The following is a 23,544-nucleotide window of genomic DNA, read 5'->3' on the forward strand; positions in this document are numbered from 1 at the left end:
GTCCCACTGGGCTGTGAGAGGGTATGTTCCAGTGCTCACTCCAGTGCTCCTACTGGTGGGCGTTCCTCGGAAAGGGGGTAGATGAGGTTGAGGAGCTGTTTTGGGTGAGCTGCTGCTCTCCTACAGCAAAGATACATAATCTGATTTATCTATTGCAGACCCCCATATCATGGGGACCTCCTGCAGTGAGGGCAAAGCCCAGTCACAGGATTCTTCCCTGTTGATGGGTTTAATTCTGAGTGAGGAGCCTGGGATCGTGACCCCATCCTGCCAGCACTGTGTAATGCTTGTGCTGCTTTGCTTCTAAATAGGCTAAACCTTGATTTGGTGGTTAAATCGCAGAACTGGGAGTCAAGCCTCCTGGTCTCTAGCCACAGCTCTTCCACCAACTCCCCCATGGAAATCTGCTGCCTTCTCCTTGCCTCTGTGGCAGCACTCCATGCACAGGAGCAGAGCAGCACCCAGGTTTGCAGCAGAGCAAGGAGTGTGCAGGGTGTTCCAAAGGATGCCCATTGCCATGCCTCCACCAAAGCTGAAGGAGCTGTGCTGCCTTACTGAAACAAGTTCTGCAGCACTCTGAGATCCGGCTGGGAGTGCTCAAGGCAGAGCCAGTGTTTCTCCTGATCCGTGTTTATCATTAACACATGACATCGATTATATATCGTTGCCATGTTTTGTTTTTCATCGCGTGCCTGCACGCAGGCCACACACACTGTGACAGCTCTGGCCCCTTCCTGATCTCGTGCCTCCACACCTTTTCTTTCCATCTTTCTGTTCGTTCTTACTCCTCCTCTTTCCTTTCTCTCTTTCTTTTGATTTTTCCTCTCTCCTCACATGCACGCACGCACACACACAAACACATACACACACAAAGCCCTTTCACAGTTGGATCATCTGTTCTTGGCTCTCGCCCACATCTCTTTTTGATGTGGCTTCTGGAGGGTTTGGGCCAAGTCCCCCATTTCTCTCTCTGACATCAGGAAGCCTGCTGCAGCCTCTGATTCCAGCCGGATCTGGTTAACTCTCTTAGGAAACCTTGCCACCTACCAGAGTAGGACTGGTGCTGTAAGCCTGGCCGGAAAGGAGAGCAGGGCTTGAGCTGCGCTGACTTACAACCTCATGTTCTGGACAGTTACTCGTGATTTACTGATGTCCCCAGGCACAAAACAAGGTCCTGAGTTGATGCAGCACCAGTGTCTGGAGGCTGTGGAGCTGCTCCTTTAGAAGACGTTTCCCTTGTTGGGGTTGTGTGGTGCTTCCCCTCCCCAAAGCTGAGAGGGGCAGCGCCCAGAGCTCCAGGCAGGGCTTTTGCTCTTGGCTCCCGTTTCGGGGCTATTTAGTCTAGACCAAGCATATTTAGCCTTGGTCTCAGCCTGGGGCATCTTTTGACTTGCTTGAAGCCCTGTCTGGTGCATCACTGTCCCTCCAGTTGTTGTATGGGAGGGCAACCTCTTCACTTGAGCACCATGTCAGAGAGAACCTCGGTGCCCAGGAGGTGCAGCTCAGTCCCAGAGGCGATTCCTCCTCCTTTGGGAGGCAGCATAAAGATGGCGTGATTGTGAGAGGATGAGCAGACAAGTTTAGAAGAGGCTTAACGGCAACTGGGTTTAAATGGTCCCTCTTCCCTGGGAGGTTTCAAGGGTCCGCGGTCACTTTTGGGAGGAGAGGCTCTGCCGAGTGCTCCCTGTGCGATGTCTGTCTCTGCGGAGCGGCTGCAGCGCCGCTGGCTGCGCTCAGAAGTGCGGTGGAGTCCCCTGGGGGCTGCTGGGAATAGCTGTGCTTTCGGCACGGAGCGGGTGAATGGGACAAGGGGACAGAGGCAGGGACAAAGCCTTGCTCTTCTCAACACCCTGCTCGTGAACTCGTGCTCAAGCTGCCCTCGTGGCTCGACTCAAATCCTGTTAAGTCGGCAGCAAAACTTTCACCAGCCTCAGTAAAGAGCAAACATTTTCAGTCAGGTCGCTTCCAGGGCCAGGAATGGGGTTAGGGGAGAAATACCTGAGCGACAGTTTGCTTTAGTAGAATGGGGAGGGAAGTGAGAGTAGATTGCTTTGGGCATGGGTAATGGGGCATGGAGACCTCGCTGACTCAGCCAGCACTGCGAACTCTGTCCTGGGCACTCAAGCTGCGGCTGCTTGTCCTCCTGTCTGAAATGAGCCCATCATCTCAGCCTGCTCCCCAGCAGGCTCATGTCCCCTGCCACAAAGCATCTTTCCATGTGGCACTAACTGGCCACACCGGCCCAGAGCTGGGGCCAGAGGGGCTGTGGAGCCTGGACCCCTTCGGCTTCTCTTGCAGCTCAGTGACGAGGAGGGGACAGTTTGCCCAGTGGCTGCCCACACAGCCCACATGCAAACTTTGCTGGTGATCTCGGGCTAAATTTGTTCCTTTCTAAAAGGAAAATTTGTATAGAACGAGCTAAAAGGCCTCGGGCTCCTCCAGTGTGGGCCTGGGGTGCTGGGACAGCACAGCTCCTCCCTGAAGCTGGCTAATAGAAATCAGTCCTGATTAGGATTAGTCCAGCCAGCACTGAGCTGGCAGGCTGATAATCTAATAAAAATTCCCAGGATTGGTTTACTCTGGGGAGGATTTGCGCTGGACGCGGGAGGAGCAGGATTAGCCCAGCTGTGTTAGGGAAGGGAGGGCAGCCCAGGGTGGGCAGGGAGGCTGCCGAGAGGGTGGGGGGAGCAAGACGGACAGCAAGAGTAAGTGGAAGTGACAGGGTCAGACCGGGCCTTTGTCCTACAGCCTGATTAGAGAGTCTGCCCCCAGTTTCTTACACTTTGGGATGTTGTCGGACAAACTGGAGCTTAAATCTGTCAGAGCGCAGTAGAGATTGGAGTTGACATCCCAGGAACATATTCCTTGCTGTGCAGAAATCCAGTCCTGCTGGGAAAATGTGCAGTGCCCATCCCAGCCCCCTCTGAGCTGGAGGAGATGAGCTCAACTTCTTCCTTCAGCTGTGTTGGGTGGTTGAGGCTGAGCAGCAGAGAGGCTTGTCCACAAGCTGGTATCTGCCAGGAGTGGTCCATGTCCAGCTCCAGACTGGTCTCTCCAGCTTCATCCTTTGATGGAGAAGAAGTCTTGGAAGCCAGTTAGCTGCTCTCCAGCTGAAATCACCAGGCTTGGGAATGCCATGGTGGCAAAGGCACCCACCACATGTGAGTGAGAACAGCAGGAGATCCCTGTTCCTCCAGGGAATCTCAGGGTGGGCAGAAAAGCTCCTTAGTAGGCAGTGAGGAATCCTGAGGCTGCAGGCAGTGGCTCTTCAGACTGGGGATGCCAAGGATTTCTTGGGCTGCTGTTTTTGAGGAAGACCCTTACTAGGGGAGGCAGAGCAGGAAGGTAATTTTCAAGCAGTATTCCTGCTGCAGGGCTTCTCAGCCTGCAGTCCCAGAATGATTGTGAAAAACAGAAGGAACCCAAAATGTCTGTGCCCATTTCCATAATTTTAAAGCAAGAGTATGTGGGAAAAGTAGAGCAAATACTCAAAGTTTTCACCTCGATGTTTCACAAGATGATATTTGGATTATTCCAGTTGTGTTCTAGTGCAGCATCTAAAGGTGCCCTGTCAGCCTGCTCTGGCTGCCTCAGCTGTGCTGTTTAATGCTCCCTAGACAAGGCAGGAGCCCCACAATCTCCTGAACTCAGCCTTCAACTCTCCCTGTTACTCTGTTCTTCTTGCCTTCAACTCACTTGGACTGACTCTTCTGCTCCTTGCCTGGGAAGTTCATGAAATCCCAGGCTATTTAAATGTGTCTTATCCCTCTGGGGACACTGCAGAGAGAGACCCTTCAGAGCATGAAGTGGGGAGTCCTGCCTGGAGCAGAAGAACCAGAGCAGCCACTCCATATGCTCCTGGACACAAGGCAGGAGCTGCATAGGATGGAAACCCTCTCCTGGAGTCAGAACTCCACAGAGAAATGTCCTCAGAGCTGCAGAGGGTGCAGATTGTATGAGGGTTTTTTTCTCCTCTTAACAGCTGCTGCTCCTGTAGATGGGCTGGAGCATTTCCCAGCTGAGTGGATCTGTCTGTGGACCAGCATCCTGAAAGCTCAGGGGTCTGGGGGTTGTTTGGGACACCCTCCCCTCAAAAAAAAAAAAAAAGAGGAAGAAAGAAAGAAAGAAAAGAAAAAGCCTCTAAGATGAAACCAGGATAACTAAATAACGAGAGCCCTGTCCTCTCCAGGCTCGGGTAGCTGCATATATGATTGTCAACTTGATGAAATCCCCCCGGATGTAATGAGCTGATTTTCTGCTGTTAATATTGCATCTGCTGATGAAGGATTCGTTAGGATAATGGAACGAAGCTAAAATATAAATGACTCGCTGTCAAGAAGCAGCTTTTGCTTGTGTTCTCCTGACAGTTCCTCGGCCACGACGAGGGAGTTTTGTGTGCTCGGCGCACGTTTGTGAGGTGTGTGTGGGTACTGGGTCCTGCCTGTGCAGGGACACACGTGTCAGAGCGTGTTCCCTGCGAGCCCACTGCCTGGGTACCTGCAGCCCGCTGGGCACTGTGGGATTCTCTGTGCCAGTGGGGCCACAACAGTGCTGCATCAGAGAGCAGCAGTCAGGGAAAGTTGTTCCTTTGCTGGGCTGAGGCTGCCAGGGGAGGGAGGGAATGTGTGCTGCTGGAAAAGTGTCTGCGCCTCCACTCCAGGTTGCCCTTGGTCTGGTGTGTTCTTTTTTTCCTTTAGTTTTGTTGCCAAAGTTGCTGTGTTTTCTTTCTGAACACGAGAAATCAGTTTAAGCATGTTAGAAAGTGAAGCAGATCTTTGCTCACGAAGCTTCTGCAAATGCAGAGTATTATTTTCATTGGGAAATGCAAAAAAAGATCTTGATAAAAGTGTTTGTGGTGCTGCTGAACAATAATCTGACATCTGGGCAGAGAATCTCCAGGTTCTGCTGTCAGACTGGGGAGATGGGGTTGGTTTTCCTTGCAAAAAGTAAAAAGGAACCAGCCCTGTCACTGAGGGGGTTTTAACTTCAATGCAATTTCTCACACACGTCCCCAGCACTAGTTCCTCACACCATCTTAGGGCTGTGCCCACGTCTGAGTGCGTGTTAAATCTTTGGTATCAGATGTGCAGGGAGGAAAACCCTTCCAGAATACCTTTAAAGAACACCTTTCCAAGTACCTTTGGTATCTTTGACTTTCTGTGCATTTCATGACAGCATTAACCAAAATATAACATTTGCCAACCCTTCCTTTTACCCTGTGCCTGAGGGCATTTGGTGTTTTCCCTTCAAGTCCATGTTCCTGGACGCATGAGGATCTCAGCTTTCACTGTTTGTTTGTTTTTTTAGTTTTTAATCACATTTCTCGCTCTTCTGATTACCAAGGAGGAAAGAAAAAAGATTGAAAACATGAACCGTAATGGCTCAAAAATGAAATTAAAAAAGAGCTTGTTTTCCATTATTATTTTTCAAATCACATTTTTCAGCCAGTAATGTCAGGGATCAGAGCAGTGATTTTATTTTTTCCTCAACAGCAGTTTTTCTGGGGGGTGAGATGGTGGTGTCCCAGCCCCTCTAACCTGCACATCTTTGGTGGATGTTTGGTGGACAAAGCCTGGCCCAGCACTACTTTTGGGGAGTTCCTCTCACTGTTCAGACTCCTCTAGGGAGGAGCATTGGTGGTTTAATTGAATCATTCTTTACAAAAGACCATGAATATCAATGATGGGGGAGGGGGGAGACACATGAATATGATGCTGAAAATTTTGCATTGGAATATGTTTGATGGAAAACAGCTTTCTGACCAAGTGTGTGTGGATAAACTCACATGTAGCACTTTTCCAGCCTTTTTGTGAAAACATTTCTTTGCTTTCCTTCACAATAAATGCTGCATGGAAGAAAATTTTCAGCTAAAAAATTACTTTTCCCAAAGATATTTGGCAGGAGGGAGAACAATTCTTTTCTGCTCAATATTCTGTCAGAGTTTGAGTTGTGCAGACATAAGGCAGTGAGTGAGGTGTGGTGGTTCCTGCCCAAGGCCAAGTGCAAGGGACAAGGAAGCCCAGGCATCGTCCCTGTCCCACTGAATCCCTAAAGATGACCCACTGAATCCCTAAAGATGACCTTGCACCAGGACTCCGACACGCCAGAAAAGGCAGAACAGAGATATTTTCCAGGGGATCAGAGTTATTCCCAGCGGGAAGGTGGTGCAGAAAAGCTGGAAAGCCTTTTGTGCTTCCACACTTTCTGTTGCACAAGCTTTAAATTCCCAGACTCGCAGAGGAAGAAGCTGGTGAACAATTTCCAGTTTCTTTGCTGCCTCTTGGCAGTGGTAACACAGCCAGTCCCAGGCAACTGGAAGTCATGAGCTGGGCTCCAAATGTGTGAGGTCATCCTGGAGGTTTGGAGATGGAGCAGGCAAATGCCGAAGGGTTTGGCATTCTTGGACTGGCTTTCTGAGTCCTTCAGCCTTTCTGGGCTTTTCTCTACACAATTAGCCTTGGCAAGGGGAAGGAGGTGGGCAGGGAGGTCTGACCGGCATCCATCCCTCTTGGCATCTCAGAGGCTTTTTATCCCAGTTGCTGGAGGGCACAGAGCCAGGCCTGGGCCAGCGTAAGGCAGCACAGCCCCGCTGGTGTCAGCAGGGCCTCCCTGATCCACACCCACTTGGACTCTCCTCCCAGTGTCAGGGAAACTCTTTTGAGGAATTCGGTGGCAAATTCAAGCAGGGCTTGGCTGGGACAGGGTGTCTGTGTTATGGGAGGGTCCCCTTTGGCTCTGGGCCTTGGTGGCATTGGGCAGACTCGACCTACAGCAACCAGTCCGGGGGGAAATCACAGACCCCTCTCCCCAAATCCTCCCCTTGGATTTTTTCCTTCATTTCCACTCTTTTCCAGGTACCCCAAGGCCTAACGAGCCCTGTTACCTCTTCCCACATACCAGGTCTCTTGGGCCATCACTTGGAGCGTATATGTGTGTTTCTGAGTGTCACACTTAGTTTTTTTTCTGGGGTCCCCTGCTTCATCATTATCTTAATCACTGTTGTGTTAAGTTTCATGCTTCCTTTGACCTTTATTTTCGGCCTGGTTATGCTGTTTATCTGCCTCTGACACTTGTCCCCTGGTGCTATTGCCAGGGAAACCCAGCACAGAGGCCTTTCCCTTTTCCCCCACCCCCTTGTCCCTTTCTGTTTAATTTTTTTCTTTCCTCTTTTTTTTTCTTTTTTTTTTTCTTTTTTTTTTTTTGTCTTTTAACATGGTTTTCCTAAAAAGTTTTTTAATCAATCAAATTTGAGGCAGAAAATAGGCTTGGTCACGCCTGGTCCTTGGGTCGTGTGACACTCACTCAGGGTCCTGACAGCTCCTCAAAGGGGGCACCCGGGACGAGGAGGGGGGGCCGGCAACGCGTTTCCCCAGGAAAGGGCCCGTTTCCATGGCACTGCCCCCACCTCTCCGCCATCCGCCAGCCCGACGTGGGCCTGAGGCTCTTCAAAAGGGGCGTTGGGGAGCGTGTGCGTGTGTGCGGGTCCGGCGAACAAAACGCGGCGCGGGGGCGGCGGGGGCCGCGCTGACAGCTGCCGGGGTTCTCTGCCCCCGCAGCTCGTGGGGAGCCAGCGGGAGCCGCGGCGGCAGAGCCGGGGCCCCGCCAGGGCCGCATAATCAGGGGCTTTTCATAAATGCCCCATTTTTCATCCCCATCTCTAAGGCATGTGCTCCGGGAGCGCCGGGAGCGCTGATGGGGGGGACAGCGCTCCCCAGTCCCTGTGCTCACGCCCGGCTCTGCCCCTCTGCACCCTCCTCGTCCTCTGCTCCGTCTCCGCAGGCTGGCAGGTGCCCACTGCTCTGCCAAATGCAGCTGATGCCCCCCTGGCTGGGGCTGGGATAGAGGGAGCATGGAAGCAGCCTCACGGCTGTGTCGGTGCCGGCTCCCACCGCGGCAGGACCCGGGCTCGGCATGTGCCTCACCATCCTTGCCAGTCTCCTGTTCCCTTTTCCTCGGGTCCTCCTTGCTTCCCTCACCTCTCCCCACCCTGCCCTGGGAGACCACTTGCCCTTCTGCTGCCTTCATCCCAGGCTCTGCACCTGGAGTTTTAAAACCCTTTTCTTCCCCCCCTTTCCCCTCCCCGCCTTTCTCAAGTTCTCTTCTGTCACTCTGCCACCTCCTGCCCTTCTTTTCCCCATGCCCTTTCCAGTTCTCCGTTCGTGCAGGGTCTTTTTCTTTCTCTCTTTTTTATAATTAATGATTAGTTTTAATTGGTTTGCTTAGGCAGCCTGACAGCAAATTAGCAGGAGCCAGCCCAGGGCTGCCGAATGCCAAGTTTGGGGACTGCTGCGCTTTACAGAAGCCGTGGCGGGAGGTGAAATCCTTGGGATCCCCCCTTGGCGCTCCACTCCTGCTGTGCTGGGCTGTGCTGTAGCTGTGCTGTGAGGTGGGGGGCCGGGGCTTTTCCTGGTCCCAAGTGCCATCAGTGCTGGGAAGCTGGGACAGGCAGTGGGTGCTGTCCCTGTCCCTCTGTCCCTTGCCAGGCTCCAGCACTCTGAGCTGCAGGGTTACCTCCACGATGGCCCCTGTCCCTTTCCTACTGCCCAGTGCTGGTTTTCCTCCTCCTTTTTGCATCACCTTTATTGAGCTGGGCTCTGCTCAACAGGTCTGAGCAGAGGGGCCAGGGTGAGAGGCAGGGCAGGATGTCCCCGGGGAGCGCTGTGCCGAGGGGAGTGCTCAGGCAGCGGAGCAGGCAGCTCTACCCCGAGCTGAAGGCAGGTGATGGGGACAGGGTGGAAGGGAAGGGGGGCTTTGCTCTTTTCCTCCTTCGCAGTGCTTTCCCTTTGCTTTGCTTTTCTTTTCTTTGCCTTTTTTATAGCTCCCATTTTTCTTTTTTATGAGAGAGAAACTGCAGGGTTCTCCCAGGGCTGGGAAGAGCGCTCGGTCCCAGGCTGCTCCCAGCCAGATGGAGGGGAAGAGAAGGGGGGCAGTGGGCCCGTAATCCTGGGAGGAGAGTTTTCCTGGTTAAAGAGGATTGGGGATGGAGTCTAGGACATTTCACCATGTTGTTTTAAGAAGAAGGGGCAGACCATGACCGATTTGGGATGCTTGTTAATTCTCAGCACAAAACTTTGCAGGGAGCACTGGCAGCTGTGTAGCCCTACAAGTGTGGATGGAGTTGGTTTGTGTTGCACTGCTGGTATTGCCTTGCAATGGCAGCCAAGAAAGGGTTCCCTTTCCTCTCCTTCAGCCCATGCCTTTTTCCCTGGGCAGCCCAAGATTGGCAGGAGATGATAGTTGGGTGGGACTGCGCAGCTGGAGCTATACAGCAGCCAGGATATTCCAGCCCTTCTGCAAACCAAGAAGGCTTGTTAGGCTGGTGGCAGCAGGGTGTGTTTCTTGTTCTTCTCAGTTGTCCCTCCTTCAGGTGTTAAATGGGTGCCTCTGCCCTTACTGGACAACCAGTCCAACCCTCCAACTGAGTGTTAATGCCTAACATTTGCCTCTTTATGGGATCCAGAGCTCACGTAGAACTGAAATCAGAGGGATGTGCTGTCTTCCTGGGATTTCTGTCATGGAGGAACAGCCTTTTTGTCAGTCACAGAGGTCCCTGCTGCATTCCAGATTCATGAAAGATGGAAGCCAGCACAAACACGTCTGCTCTCAGATCTGTGTGTTGTTCAGCTGTGAGTGTACTGGCAAACACCATGCTGTGATACCTTGCTGCAGCCTGGCCCCTTTCCCAAAGACTCGTGTGGTTGGAGCTCACTCAGGTGCAAACACTGACAGTGCACAGACCGGCTGCTGCTGTGCGGGCGTCCCGCGAGGCTCGGGGGCTGCGGCCACAGGGCCCCCTCCTCTGCCCTGCCCTGCCCAGGACACGGGGCTCTGCACTCCCACACAGCTCTAGTGTCCCTGCCCAGTCCTGATGAACCCTCAGAGAGGCCCTCATGCCTTCACCAGTGTTCTGGACCTTAGCTGAGCTTTGGGCCTCTGCGGAGCAAGGTGAGGGTGAGTCTTCCTGTCTTGAGGAGAGAGGGAGAGGGATGAGGAAGAAGTGTGGAAAAATATCTGCTACAAAAGGCATTGAGACCTCACAGCTCATTTCACTTTTAGGTGATCTTGGCTTATTCCCAGAGCTGATGTCCATGCAGTAGCAGAAGATATATTTGATTTGTAGCAAAACTTCCTTGTTCTGTGCACTTGGGAAGTCTCCTTTTCCTTTTCACACACACCCATCCTCTCAGGGGGTGTTTTAAGACCCTTTACATTTTCTTGTAGGCTGTTTTCATTTTCCTGCCCTTCAGTGAGCCAAAAGGGGCTCAAGGAGGTGGCCACAATGTACACTTTCATGTACCAGCAAGGCTGGGACAGATCCATGTCATTTGTTTGTCAGTCCCATGTTGGCCAGTGCTGAGGAGTAAGTGATGCTCAGGAATTTTTTGCCAGGTGATGCTTGGGCCAGGCTGGATGTGTGACCACACACCCAAACCCTGTGCCATAGCTGCTGCTAGGGACTTGTGGCACTCAGCAGAGCTCAGGGATGGGCAGCACTGGGGTGGCTGGATTCCCACCCACAGGGCTGAGTGCAGGGTGCTGGGTGCTTTGCTTTGTGGCTTACCAAGTTTACTGCTCATACCAGGCTGATCAGGACAGTTCCAAAACTTGGTAGTGCCACTGGAGCACCAGGCACTGCACAAAGTTGAATGAAGGTACAGCTCCCTCCCTGGGAGAGCAGCCATCCCTCTCCCTGGTGTCCAAGCCTTCCTTTCCCTTCTGGTTTTAGCAACGTGAGTGCCAGTATTCAACCTCCCCCTTTGCAGTTTAGGGGCTCCATGATAATCATGGAGTTGTTGACAACTGAAGAGCAGCTGAGGGTCACCAGCAGAGCTACAGGAGGGAAACTGAGGCATGGAGCTGAAGGTGCCTAAAGATGCCCTCAGAGCTCTGGAGTGACCCACTGAGGGATTGTCCCACCTGGGCTCTGCGGTTGCCAACACATCCCATCATTCGGAAGGAAATCGAGAGGAGCGGGAAGCAGCAATGCCTCCTGTCCTGCCCTGCCGTGCCTTTGGCTTGGCTTGCTGCCCTTCCTCTCCTCTTCCTCCCCTGGCACCCCCGGCTGGCAGCACGTGCCCCGAGTGCTGCTCGGCCGGCAGCCCGAGCCGGCTCCTTTAAGGCAGCCCGGCGGGAATTGCGCGGTGCCAGCCTCCGCCGCCAGTGCCGCTCCCGCTTCCCCCTCGGAAAGTTTCCTGCCCAATTGTTATGTGCGATCCGATCTGAAAGTTGCTCTCTAAGCTTCTTGTCACATTTTGACTTAATGAAGTGCAACTGGAGTGGGAATTGGGGTTCATCACGCCAGTCTCACTGCGCTCCCTTGTTGTCAGAAAACAGGGGCGGTTGGGGACCGTAATGCAACGCTGCAAGTCGTTATCATTCCGGTCAGTCTGTTTAACACAAAATTAAACAAAGAACTAATTAGTGCCTCATGAATTAATAAATGCGCAGTTGCCGGGTAGGAAGGGGAGGAAGGAAAAAAGGTTGTTGAAGGAAAGATACTGAAAAAGTCGAATTAGGATGTTGTGTCAAGGGGAAAAAAAAAATCTGAGTCCACTTTGGCGAAGAGTTTGGATCCATTGGTTTCCTTGGAATAAGCTCCCCTCCTCCTCCTGCGTCCTGCCTGCCTGCTCTGGAGCAGCAATGTACAGCAGGCATGGGGAAGAGGCAGCCTTTCAGTGCTTCGGGGAGGGGGGGCTTATAAGAAAGACAGGGACAAACTTTTTAGCAGGGCCTGCAGTGATTGTGGTGATGGTTTTAAACTAAAAGAGGGACAGTTTAGCCTAGATTTAAGGAAGAAAATTGTTACAGTGAAGGTGGTGAGGCCCTGGCACAGGTTGCCCAGAGAAGCTGTGGCTGCCCCATCCCTGGAAGTGTCCAAGGCCAGGTTGGATGGGGCTTGGAGCAACCTGGGATAGTGGAAGGTGTCCCTGCCCATGGCAGGGGGTTGGACTACGTGACCTTTAAAGGTTCCTTCCAACCCAAGCAGTTCTAGGATTTTATCATTTTCCAGTGATGATCCCTAGAAGCTGGAGCTGGTGTCCAGTAGCCAGATATAAATATTTACCCAAAGCTTATGTGGGAGCTGAGAGGTGCAGGGTGGAAACCCTTGGTTGGAAAGGAGGGAGCCTTCAAAGCTGGTCATGGCGAGCAAGTCTCCTCTCTTTGTCTCACGGCTTTTTTCCTGGAGAATCCACGATTGACACAGTAACAGTGTGTAATCTCAGATTAACTATGTCCCAGCAGTGCTCCCCCTGCTCCTTGCCCTCTCCGGCCCCCTCCCCTCGCGGAGCCGGGCAGTGCCAGGGCGTCCATCCGGCATTTTCGGAGCGGGGCTGGACACAGGGGCCGTGCCGGGCACCCACCCGGCCGGGCAGCCCCGCAGGTGCCGTGCCGTGCCACGCTGCCAGCGAGCGGGCTGGGCTCTGGCACGTTGTCAGGCAGGGAAGCAGAGCTGGGGGAGGGAAGAGTCCATCCTTAAGAGGACATGTCAAGTACAATTAGCGTTATCTGTCTAAATATGTACTGGGAACACAGAATACAAGAGGAGGCCTGGCTGGCTTTAATGGAGACATATGCAAGGTCATATTGCCTCATACAATCCCCCAATCTGATTTGGGGATTACACATTCTAAGTAAATTGGCGTTATTCCTCTTGCATCATTGATAAGCTGCGGCCGAAAGAAGAGGAGTAAGAAAAAAAAACAATTAAAAACTCAAACCCAAGAACTGACCGTGAGCAGGGGCGAGGGAGTGAAGGCAGGAAGGCAGAGAGAGTTACAGGCAGAGAACTCGGGAAAGGGGGAGAGAACAAAAGGGAGGGAGAGAAAAAAGAGCGTGACAGAGTGACAGAGAAAGCAGTGGAAAGAGCAAGGAGGAAAGGGAGAACAAAGGGAAGAAAAAGGTGGGAGAAGGGATGAGAGAGCCAGAAGGACCGAGGGTGCCAGGGTGGGAGAAGCACCTCAAGTGGGGGAGCTGTTACTCCAGCCGTGCCCTCAGCCTCGTTAGCACCAGGATTTGAGTGGGAAAGGAAGGAGCCAGGCTGGTTATGCATCTTCCTCACCCGAGGGGCTCCCTGCGCTCTGTGTCCATCCATCCATCCATCTGGGATATCTCACCAGCTCCTTCCCACTCTGGGTCCCAGCCAACACCAGGCATCTATTTTTGGCAGTGCTGGAGTGTGAGTGACGGGAGGAGCCCGGCCACACGCACGGAGCGCCAGCACCCCGGACACAGGGGCAGCACAGCGTCCCCTGAGCCCAGTCCCTCTCACTGCTGCCCTCCCAGGGGCTAAACAGGGTCCCTACAAGGGGCTGGGTCCTGGTACGCACTGGTGCATCTGGAGAAGGGAGCGTGTGGAAAGCTGGATTCAACCCCGGGCTGGCTGTGCGTGACCTCGGGGCAGTTTGTCACTGCGCTGCCACTCCGGGCAGTTGTGGGAGCTGTTTTGGCAGGGCTGCAAAACAGAGGCTGCAGGAACAGCCCGAGCACCCTCACCACTGTGCATGGAGCCACCCCGTGCTGCCAGCCCCCTCCCGGCTCTGGGAGAGGGAGGTCCCTGGCTGGCGGTGGATCAATCCTCCCCCTCCTGCGGGCTCTCCTCCTGCGCAGGATAACCCCCTCCTGAAGTCTCACGGCACGGCTTTTATGCTCTGTCACATTTTTGGAACATATGGTTTTAAATAATTCAATTTACTTTTCATGTGTTTTGCTGTGACTTTTTTTTCCCCTGTCCCTTTTCTCTTTCCTCCTCACTCTCTGGATTCTCCAGGGTAGAAAATGCACAGATGAGTGGATAAAGGGGTTCAGTGCACTGGGACCCAGCCCTGCACCCCATCATCTTGTGCCCCACTGGTGTGCAAGGGAGGCCTCAGCATTAGCACACGGGTGAACCTCTGTGAAAGAGGGGTCAGCAGAGGAAATGGGAAGATTGGGAAGGGAAAAATTTGACATGGAGCAGAAGGCAGCCTTGGATGTGTGGGCAGAGTGTGGTGCAGACCAGCAGGAGATCTGTCTCTGATACCTGGAGAGCAGGATTCAGGCCAGTAATAGCTGCTCTCTCTATGGGAAATTATTCCCAAGCCTCCTTGGGAGCCTCTTCCACAGAGAAGTGCCAGAGCACGGTGTGTCTGGTGGGGTGCATGGCACTGTGTGGTACAGCCAGGAGCAAGGAAAGCGTTTTGTTCCCTTGTGGAGTCTGAATATCCCAGGCTGGCCCTGCTTGCAGCAGGGTTCTCACCCAGGTGTTGTGAGTTGTCTGTGCCTTGGCTCTTGCTCAGATGTTCCCTGTGTGTTAACTGGATCCTTTCTCTTCCCCTTCCAGAATGAAGTGAATTTAGAGCTAAAAACGAGGCAAGAAACCAGGCCTTGAAATCTCCGAAAGGTAGGAGAGACTTCAGACTGCAATGGGTATGTCACTACGCCCTCCTGGGTTCTCTTTTCCTCTGCGTGTCTCTCACACTTATGGCCTGCTCACTGTGGCTGTGTCTGCACTAGAACTTCTGGGGTTGGACCACTGTTAGCTACAGAGATAGAAACAGAAGAAGGTCTATTGCAGACATGGCCTGTGTGTGTCCTAATCCTGTCTTTGTCTTTGTACACCAATTGTGCTGGCACCTGGTTTTGTCACTGCGGGTTTTCCTCGATATCTGCTCTCCTTCCTCTATCTTTACAGATAAAAAACCGTGAAAGGGTTCTGGTGAGAGGGTACTGCTTCATCTTCATCCATGTGGGCTGGGGGAGATGGATAAGGTCCTTTCACTGAATAGGATGCAGTCTCCATCTACTGTGAAGTTTTGCTGAGCTCAGTTCACATAATTTAGATGGTGATGTGCCTGTTCTCCTCCTCCTCTGGCACAGTTTTATCTATTCAGACTGCAGCACCGTGGTGGTAGGATGGAAGCAGCTCTGTCTCCAGCAGAATCCTGACTTTTCTGGGTTTTCCCTTTAGCTAGACCATCATGGTCTGTCTTACTGCAAAAAAAATCCAGCTTTGTGATCTCCTAGAGCTGGATGGTCACTTAATCTTTGTCTGATAAGAGTTAGAGGCCTAAAGCCCATGGGAATGAAAGGTGATTGTGTCTCTTAAATGCCTCATTTCCATGTGCTGGGTCAGAGATTCCCTGTGCCACCTCAGATGATGGTTACTGAGAAGTCCCTGCCAAGCCAAGGCAGTTCCTGCTCTCTCTGGCTCTTCCTTATGGCCCCAGGAGTACCTCTGAGCTCCCCGTGTGTCACCTGGAGAGTTCCCACCCTCTTCCCTGTGTCCCTGCTCGGTACCTCCTGCAGCACTGCCGCGGCTGGCCTCTCCCATTGCTCCTCTCCCTGCCCAGGCACCTCGGCAGGTCTGAGGGCAGGAGTGGCCATGAGGAGGGTGGGCAGTGCTCTGCCCTATGGGACATCCCCTCCGAGGTGCTGGGAGCGCTCTCTGGGATGTGCCTGCACTCAGAGCATCCCTGCGGCAGTGGGGACCCCTGACGCCCAGTTCCAGGGAGCTCATGGGCTGAGTCCCAGCGCCATGCGAGGGGCCCGGGCTGGCTGGGGCGGGAGGGGGCCCCAGGCCGGGCTGGGCAGTGTCAGAGGTGACCGGTGGAAGGCCAGTGTTATGTAAATACCGCTGCTGTAACATGGCAGGGCTGAATGGCCCTGTGCGTCCATCCATCATTGCTGGGGAACAGAAGCCTCCCTGGGAGCACAGGGGGCCGGCAGCGCGGGGCAGGCAGACACAGGCAGCATGTGCCCTACTCATAAACTGTTTGTTTTCTTTTTGTCTCTCTCGTTTCGGGGCACCCCACCGAGAGCAACTCTCTGTTTTGTCCTTGCAACCTCTCCCCCAACCTTCCCCCCACCACTTCGGGCCTTCCTTTTCCTCCCTCCTTCCCCCGGCCCTTAAAAAAATGGGGGGGGAAAAAAAAAGGGGAAGAGAAAAAAAAAAAAAGAAAGTCCCCAGTTCACATTGCGGCTTCTTTCTCTGACTTCAAAGGCTCCCCATCATTGTTTGGGATCGGCAGGCAGTGGCCCTGAAAACATGATCACAGCCGGGCACAGTGTAGGTCACCACCGAGCGCCATGCTCCGAACGCTGAAAGGAACAGGCAGATTCTTCCCTTTTCATGCTTCACAACCCTGGTTACAGCGCTCTGCCTCGCCCGCGTGCTCCTCGCTGCGTGGCTATTCTTGCTCTTTTCTCCTCCTTTGCCTCCCGCCCTCCCTCTCTCTCTCTTTCTCCCAGGTCCCTCATTTCTCCGTCCCCGTGCTCTCATCCTGCCCTCCTCTGTGCCCGGCATCACGCACTTTTCACACTTTCTTATTTCCTTTCCATTACTTTTCTTCCTCACTCTCTCCTGCCTGGCACTGCAGCCACTTCTCTCTGTTACGTGAATCAGTGTTTTATTTCTCCCTTTTCCCTCTCCCAAAGGTCGGTCAGGAGGTTGATTTCCTCATGCTCCCTGTTGCTGTTTGGTAGCAGCGGTCCTCTGCCCATGTTTCTGTCTTCCCCTGTGATATCTCACTCACTGTGCCCAAAACTGCAGTGGTTCTGTAATCTCTGGATCAGCCCCAGACAGATGACAGCCCTGCCCTCCCCACAAGGTGTGAGCCCACTGCTCTCATGTGCAATGGGCTTATCCCCCGAAATTTAACACGACCTCACGTGGGGAGGCAGCACACGGAGCCTGCCAGCAATGTCAGCTTCCAAACTTGCTCTCTGGCTTTGCTGGTTAACCTGAAGGACTTGGCAGGTGGGGTTAGGGTTGTGGGTGGGTTTGGGAAGCCAGGCACTGACTTGGGAATGTCACAGGGAAACCTTTGTATCTTGTAGGTCTCACATGGAACATGACACTGATGGTAGTCCTGAGGGCAGAGTTAGGCAGGGATAAGACAGAGGGAAGCAGGCCCAGCAGTTTGAATGGGCATCCCAGAGTACTTCCTCAGTGGCTCTCAACGAGGGAACATCACCTCGTTGTACTGAAGCCTTGGGTGTGTTTGGCTGCAGGATGAGCCAACAGCCAGATGGCAACTCCCTGCCTCAGAACATCCCCCCAGCAACACCAGGAGCTTCATCTTGCTGCAGGGGAACAGCCTGGCCTCTGTGCCCCTCCAGCACCCACCCGGGCACAGCTCCCTCCCCGCTGCCCCCGGAAGCGGAGATCTCCGTGCCTGTGCCTCTGGTGATTTGTGAGGTTGTTTTAATGCCGAGGAGCCCACCAGGACTTGTCTCTTGCTAAATAGGCATATTAAGGGACATTGCGGCAGGGGTTATAGAGTAATAATTTGTCCTAATGAGCCGGTGTCACGTTCTCCCCGGCCGAGCCGTGCACAGGCAGGAGCTGTGGTAGGAAGGGGCTGCGCTGACTGACCTGTCAGCCCAGGTTAATGAAGTACTGCACTGCCCGGGGTCAGAGAGCAGGAGCTCAGCCAGGCAGCAGTGGTTCATGGGGCTGGAGGGGAAGGAGAGGGCTCTCCCCTGAGCTGAATGCCCCAGGGAGGGCCTGTGCCGTGCTGGACAGAGCAGCAGGATGCACGTTACGGCACTGGGATCTCCATGCTGTGCTGGTGGGCTGAGAGCCTCAGCACCCTCATCAAACTGTCTGCAGGCAGAGGTGAACCTGCTGTGGCTGGGGCATGGCTGGGGTTTGTCCTCTGGCCCTGCAGGAGAGCCCAGGCTCATGTGGAAGGAGGCTGGAAGAGTAAGAGAGAAGGACCTCTCCTCTGTTACAGGTGCTCCCAAGACTGGCAGGGTTGAGATCCCACAGAGCCAGACCAAAAGACACCAGGGGATAGGTGCAGGCACGTGGCAGGTGGTGATGACCAGTGTCTAGCTAGGAGGTTTACACAGAGATGCCAGAGGAAGTTCTCTCTGTCCTTCCTGTTCCCTCTTTCTCCTCCCGTTATGCTCCCCCATGGCTTGCTGAGATCCTTTGCCTTGCACAGCAACTCTGAACTCAAGCAGTTGCTTCCATCCCTCGTGGGAGTTGGCCAGGAAGGGCACAGGGAGTGTTGCCAGTCCCCCAGTGAAGAGCATCAGGGAGCAGGCTGGAGGTAGGACAGCCTGGGTAGCTGTGGTTCTGCAGGAGAGGGCAGGAGGAGCCAAGAACAGGGAGTCCTGGCCCACCTGCTGCCTTGGGGATCCACGGCCTGCCTCGTCTCTGTGGATCACACAACCCTGTCCATGCCACACCAGTGGCCTGTGGTCTGCAACACAAGCCTTGTATACCATCTTCCTCCTCCTCCTCCTCCCACTCTTTGCTCCTTCCCCCCCTGCTTCTCTTTGCTTTTCCCTGTCTCCATCTCTCTCTCCCTTTCATCTACTCAGAAGGCTTTACTCTACTTCCTTGTCACCCTAATTGATTGCATTAACCTTTCAGCGTATTGGATTTCCCCAGCACCGTGCAGAGAGCACTGTGCAATATGCTTATAATCCGGGCTGTAATGGACAGGGAGCAGTCAACGAGCCCCTGCTCCAACAGGTTCTGCTGACAACTTCTTCGTAGGGAGGGGGAGAGGGAGCACTGGTGGGACCTGCCAGCACGGGGGTCCTGCAGCCCCTGTGCAGCCTCGGTGCTCCCTGTGAGCAGGGTTCCAGTGTTAGCTTGGGAGAGTGGAATCCTTGGAAAAGGATCCAGCATAGGAAGCAGGGAGATGTTGTATTTGACCCTATTACTGTAATTTTTCCTTGTGTCTGAGCACCCCCCTTCTCTATCTGTTTGCCTGCAGTTTTGTTCCATCTGTTCAATGCTAAATTCATGTGTGCCTTACATTTAGGCACTTGTTGCTGGTGGCAGGATGAGAAGACAGTGTCATGGAATCTCCCTGTTTTCACATCATGCTTGCCTCTGCCTTGCCCTTTAATTCCTGTGTATAAGGATGTGAGGGAGGCAGACACCTTTCCTGGGGTTTCAGAGAAAAGCATAGGAATTTTGTGCTGATGAGGAAGACAGCACCAGGGTGCAGAGAGATGTGGAGATAGAAGCCCTGAATTACACCTCAGGCTTGGCCTTGGATAAATCCTTTCACTCCTGGGTACCTCATTTCCCCCCAGGATGTCAGAGCTGTGCTTTTGGTGCAGCAGAGTTTGCAGGAGGGCTGGGGGAGACCCAGGGCTGTTATCACTGCTCACAGGGCAAGGATGGGAACGTGGCTGCAGACAGGCAATGAAGCTACACAGCCAAGTGTCACTGCTCACGCTGCCAGCTAGGCAGGAAATAAACCCACAAGATCAGTGGCAAGAGCATGTCAGCCTGTGAAAGGCCTGGCAAACTGCTGGTGGCCAGGGCAGAGCCAAGAGATGCTTTGGCATCCTTTATTTTAGAGGACTGGGATGATGGATCTGCCATAATCTGCTGGCCGTGGTGCCCAGGCTCAGTTCAGCACAATACTTTGACCACTGGGATGAGTTTCACTGAAGCCAAAGTCATTTAAGCACATATTTAGGAGTTTCATTTGACATGGACCACAGGATGAGACACAGACCCTTGTGAGGTCCTTTTATAGTTCTCCTTTTCAAACAGTTTTTAGCACAAGATGGTTCTTCATTTACGGTTGTGTCTCACAGTGTGAAAACCAGCAACACCGGTTGCTGATCACTTCATAGGTCTTCAGCTCAAAGTTACCTCATCTTGTTAAAAGCGGAGTTACTTTGCCTCTTGAAGGTGTTCCTTCTGCCCAGGGGATGTTTAGAAACTTTGCAAGTTCCTGAGCACACCAGAAGGAGGGGACAGGGTTGTACCGTGCAAGGTAAAGGTAAATCGCCAGTCTCTTTGTTTTTCCAGGAAGAAAGGAGAAAGGACAGGAGTCAGAGAGAGGAAAAAACTATTCCAGGTGATCATGCCAAAAAGTGTCTCCTCAGAAGCCAGAAGGTAGTTGAAGGGATGGACTTTATTTTAGGTTAAATAGAGAAGAAATAGGAGCAGGAAGCAAAGGATGAGAAATTTGAAACAAGCAAGAGAGAAAGCAAGTGAGCGAGAGCAGCACCTCCTAAATGGAAGGGTAAACAGGCACTCCGAGGCATTAACTTAATTGATTGTTCTGCAACAGGCTGAACGCTGTGTTATTCTGTCGCCGTGGCAACAACCCAAAAAAATTGTCAGCCTGTTTGGATGAAGTGAAGCGAAACATTCTCTAATTTGCGGTGATCCGGGTGTTTGTTTTCCTTCCGAAGAGGCGGGGGCTCTATTGATCTATTGTTTGCACAGAGCTTTTTTTCCGTGGCGATACGGGGAAAGCAGAGCCTGGGGTGTGCTCCCGGGGCAGGTGAGGCTGCGGGGGTGTCTCTGCCGTCTTTCCACAGATCTGCCTGTGCTGGGTGGCCACGTGAATCCAACAGAAGTTGCAGCGGTAGGAACCATCCCAAGGAAGCTGGAGGACAGGGGGAAGTGTCTGGCTGTGATGAACTTGTGACGAAAGTCTTTGGCTGTGATGAATTTGTGCCTGAGCTACTGCTTTGGTCCACCCTGTTCTCGTCCCTTTGGGCTCTTGCAGTTCATAGTGTCATAGAATCATAGAATATCCTGAGTTGGAAGGGACCCACAAGGATCATCAAACCCAACTCCTGGCCCTGCCCAGGACAACCCCAAAAGTCACACCAGTTCTGTCTGTATTGCAGTCTCTGGTGTTAGGTAGGGTCAGCTACAACTGCCTCAGGTCCAAGAGCAGCTCTGTGCCCCTACCTGCCCCCTTCCCAGATCCATGCTGTTCCATATAATGTGCCTGTGCACAGCCTGTGCTTGTGAGAATGTACTGTTGCACACTTGATAGAGGACAGGAGTCATGTTTGAGTTTGTCCCTATTCCACAGCTGTGGTAAGATAACAAAGTGCCCACTTTGAGCTCCCTGTTGGCACCAGAAGAGGTGAAATCCCTGGACCAAAGGAGGGGGGATTTTTGGATTTTGTCTCCTGGGATAAGGGGCCAAGCTGCTCCATGGGGCTGTGCAGGACAGGGGATGGGGATGGCCGCAGTGGGACAGGTGACTGGCTGCAGACAGCTCGGGGCAGAGCCAGGGTGGGAAGAGGCCCCACAAGCTGTGCAGTGACTTGTGCACCTCGTCAGCAGAGTCTGGCCCTGCACAGCCCTGGGGGCCAGGCAGGAGCTCCTGGGGATGCCACTCGCTGTCAGCACATGCTTGGTTGCAGAGTGAAATGTCGCTGCAGCACTTGCTTCAGCTGGGAATTGTTCAGTCAGAATGGGAAAGCCCAGGAGACCAGGGAGCAAAGCCCACGTGGCCAGGGGTGAGCAGCAAGGCCCTGGGCCAAAGACATGATGCCAAGAGACAGGGGCTGTGGCAGGGGAGGGGAAAGCTGGCAAAAAGGTGCCTTACAGGTCTGCAGCAGGGGGAACAGGCAATCATGGCTCCGAGCCAGTGGGAGGGAGAGTGGTAGAGGTGGCTCTGGGCCAGCAAAGGAGAGCAGAGAGGGTTTCCTCATGACAGGGGATCAGTAGGAGGGACAGGCTGCTGACCTTCCTTGTGCGTGGCTCTGCACGGAGGTTTCACCCTCCCATTTGGGGCTTTCTGCACTCCCACGGCCTTTGGGCACCCTGGGGGGAGTCCCATGTTTCCCATACAGGCTCATCATCCTCATTTCTCCTCAGCAGTGCCCCAGCCCACGCACAGCTAGTCCAGCTGCTGCACAAGGGCTGTCTAGTTGATTCCTAAGATTTCAGGGAGAGCTGTAGAGTATGTTAATGTCAAATGATGGGGAGTGTTGCTTTGTGGGGTGTACAGGGGCAAAACCCCACAGTATATCCCTGCACTCTTCCTGCCTCCCTCCCTGCTCCTTTCTCTGCTGTCTTGGGGGTTTTTCCTTCTCTGGTTGTACTGGTTTTGCTTTATCATCCTTTTCCTCTTCTCTCTCTCTCCCCCTCTTCTCTATTTCATTCTTTCCATCCGGTTTTTAACTCTTCTGCTCTGTTGCTCTTTCTCACAGTGTAGATGTGGGTGGGGATAAGAGACTGTGGCTGGCGGGTGAGCAGTGTCCCCAGGCACTGTGTCCTGCTTGGGGACCTGTCCCCCTGCTCCTAGTGTGTGTGTGTGGGTGGGGGCACTGTGGGCACGGGAGAGAGCACTGCTGTGTGTCTCCCAGGGGAAGGCTGAGCTGCCAGTGAAAGTTTGGTGGTTATCAGCGTCAGGAGAAGCTAAATAACCCTGTAACTGGTATGAAGGTGAATTCACGGTCTGGTGAGCACTGAAAATACGAGAGGGCTCTGAGACAGGCAAAGTGTGGAGAGGGGAGTAGAGCTCGCCCATGGCTCAGGGCAGGGCCGTGTCTGCCGAGTGGTGTGAGGACGTGTGCTGATGCCACACAGAGCATCAGCCGTGGCAACCCGTCTTCTGGGGGCTGGCCAGGAACGGGGAGGGTGCTCGGGACGGCAGGTTCGGAGACAAATGAGACATGCACACAGTGACAGGGCAGGAACGCCCGCAGAGAACGTCTGTGTAGCCCCGGCTGCGGCAGCCACGTGTGACCGCACAGCCCCGCGCACACGCGTGGCCACGAGGCCGTGCACGCAGCCAGACCCACACAGGGCACAGCCCCGCGCACCCTCAGGTGTGGAGGTGCCTCCACAGCTCTGGGATCGTGGGGGCACAGGCACACCCAGCCCTGTGCTGGCTCACAGTCACATCAAATTCCCCCTTGGTGTAAGTACACTCCAGCCAGGCAGCACAGGCGGATTTATCCCAGCGTATCTTGAATGTCTGTGCAGTTACCTGCTGTGAGCGGGAGAAGAGTTGCAGGAAATCTATTCTCCTTCCAGCTGGGAGAGGCTGATGCCTTGGAGAACCAGGAGATGTGCAGAGAGGAAACCCCCTTCAGCTTTTCACCTGGAGCTGGTAATCTCCTTGCGCCGAATCCCTGGAACGGGGGAATTGCATTTGAAGCTCAGCCAGTGGTGATTTAGCGTTAGACGTTTGCAGAAGAGACTTTGATTAATTCATAGTAAAATCAAGTAGCACTTGGGTGCCAGCGCCACATTCCAGGGTGAGCCGGCGACCGAGGTGCGCGCTGGGCGGGTGCCAGGTGCCTGAGCAATCCCCGCGGAGGTGGCAGCGCCATCCAACCCACAGCCTCTCCCTGCTTGGGCTTCTTAATTATTAATTTATTTTTCTCCCTTCCTTGGCAAAAAAATAGTATTTGGTAACGACCTCAAATTGCAAAATGCTGATGATTTGGAGAATGTGTCACAGAAGCTCCAGGGTGATAAAGGGGAGACGAATCCCAGCCAACAATCCGGCTCAGCCAGTTTGCCTATTTATTAAAGAAAAAGCCCAGATCATTAACTTTTTTGTTGTTGTTCTGTTTGCGGGCAACTCCCTGCTGGCAACTTTCGGGCGCCCAGTAAATTAAACCGAGTATCGGCCTAGTTCGGGGCAACCTGAGCTCCTGTTTAGAGCTGGGAGATGCGTTAGAAACTGGCCACGTTTATGTTAGTGCATGAATAAACCCTTCAAGGTACCACGCAGAAGTGCTCTCTGGCATAAAGGCAGGGTTGGAAAATCCTCTCTCGCTGCCTCATGGAGGGTCAGGTATTGTGACTGGAGAGCTGAGCTTCAC

At 53.4% G+C, this 23,544-nt stretch overlaps 1 protein-coding gene across 12 annotated transcripts in view; it reads left to right on the forward strand.

Moving 5' to 3' along the window:
* Positions 1-23,544, forward strand: part of CASZ1 (castor zinc finger 1) — a 284,376-nt gene that overhangs the window by 164,512 nt on the left and 96,320 nt on the right. For 7 of the 12 annotated variants that reach the window (XM_027702933.1, XM_027702942.1, XM_027702938.1 and 4 more), the window contains one exon: positions 14,321-14,406. Coding sequence is in view for 2 of the 12 variants with exons in the window: in XM_027702942.1 (XP_027558743.1) it covers positions 14,403-14,406 (4 nt within the window). In the remaining 10 variants the exon portion in view is untranslated. Of the gene's footprint in view, positions 1-9,344; positions 9,355-9,941; positions 9,946-14,320; positions 14,407-23,544 lie in introns of those variants that run through there. The other 5 variants (XM_027702935.1, XM_027702944.1, XM_027702945.1 and 2 more) reach the window with 2 other exon arrangements.

Source organism: Neopelma chrysocephalum, unplaced genomic scaffold (assembly GCF_003984885.1).
Source record: "Neopelma chrysocephalum unplaced genomic scaffold, ASM398488v2 Primary Assembly neopelma1_200, whole genome shotgun sequence".
Lineage (NCBI taxonomy): Eukaryota > Metazoa > Chordata > Aves > Passeriformes > Pipridae > Neopelma > Neopelma chrysocephalum.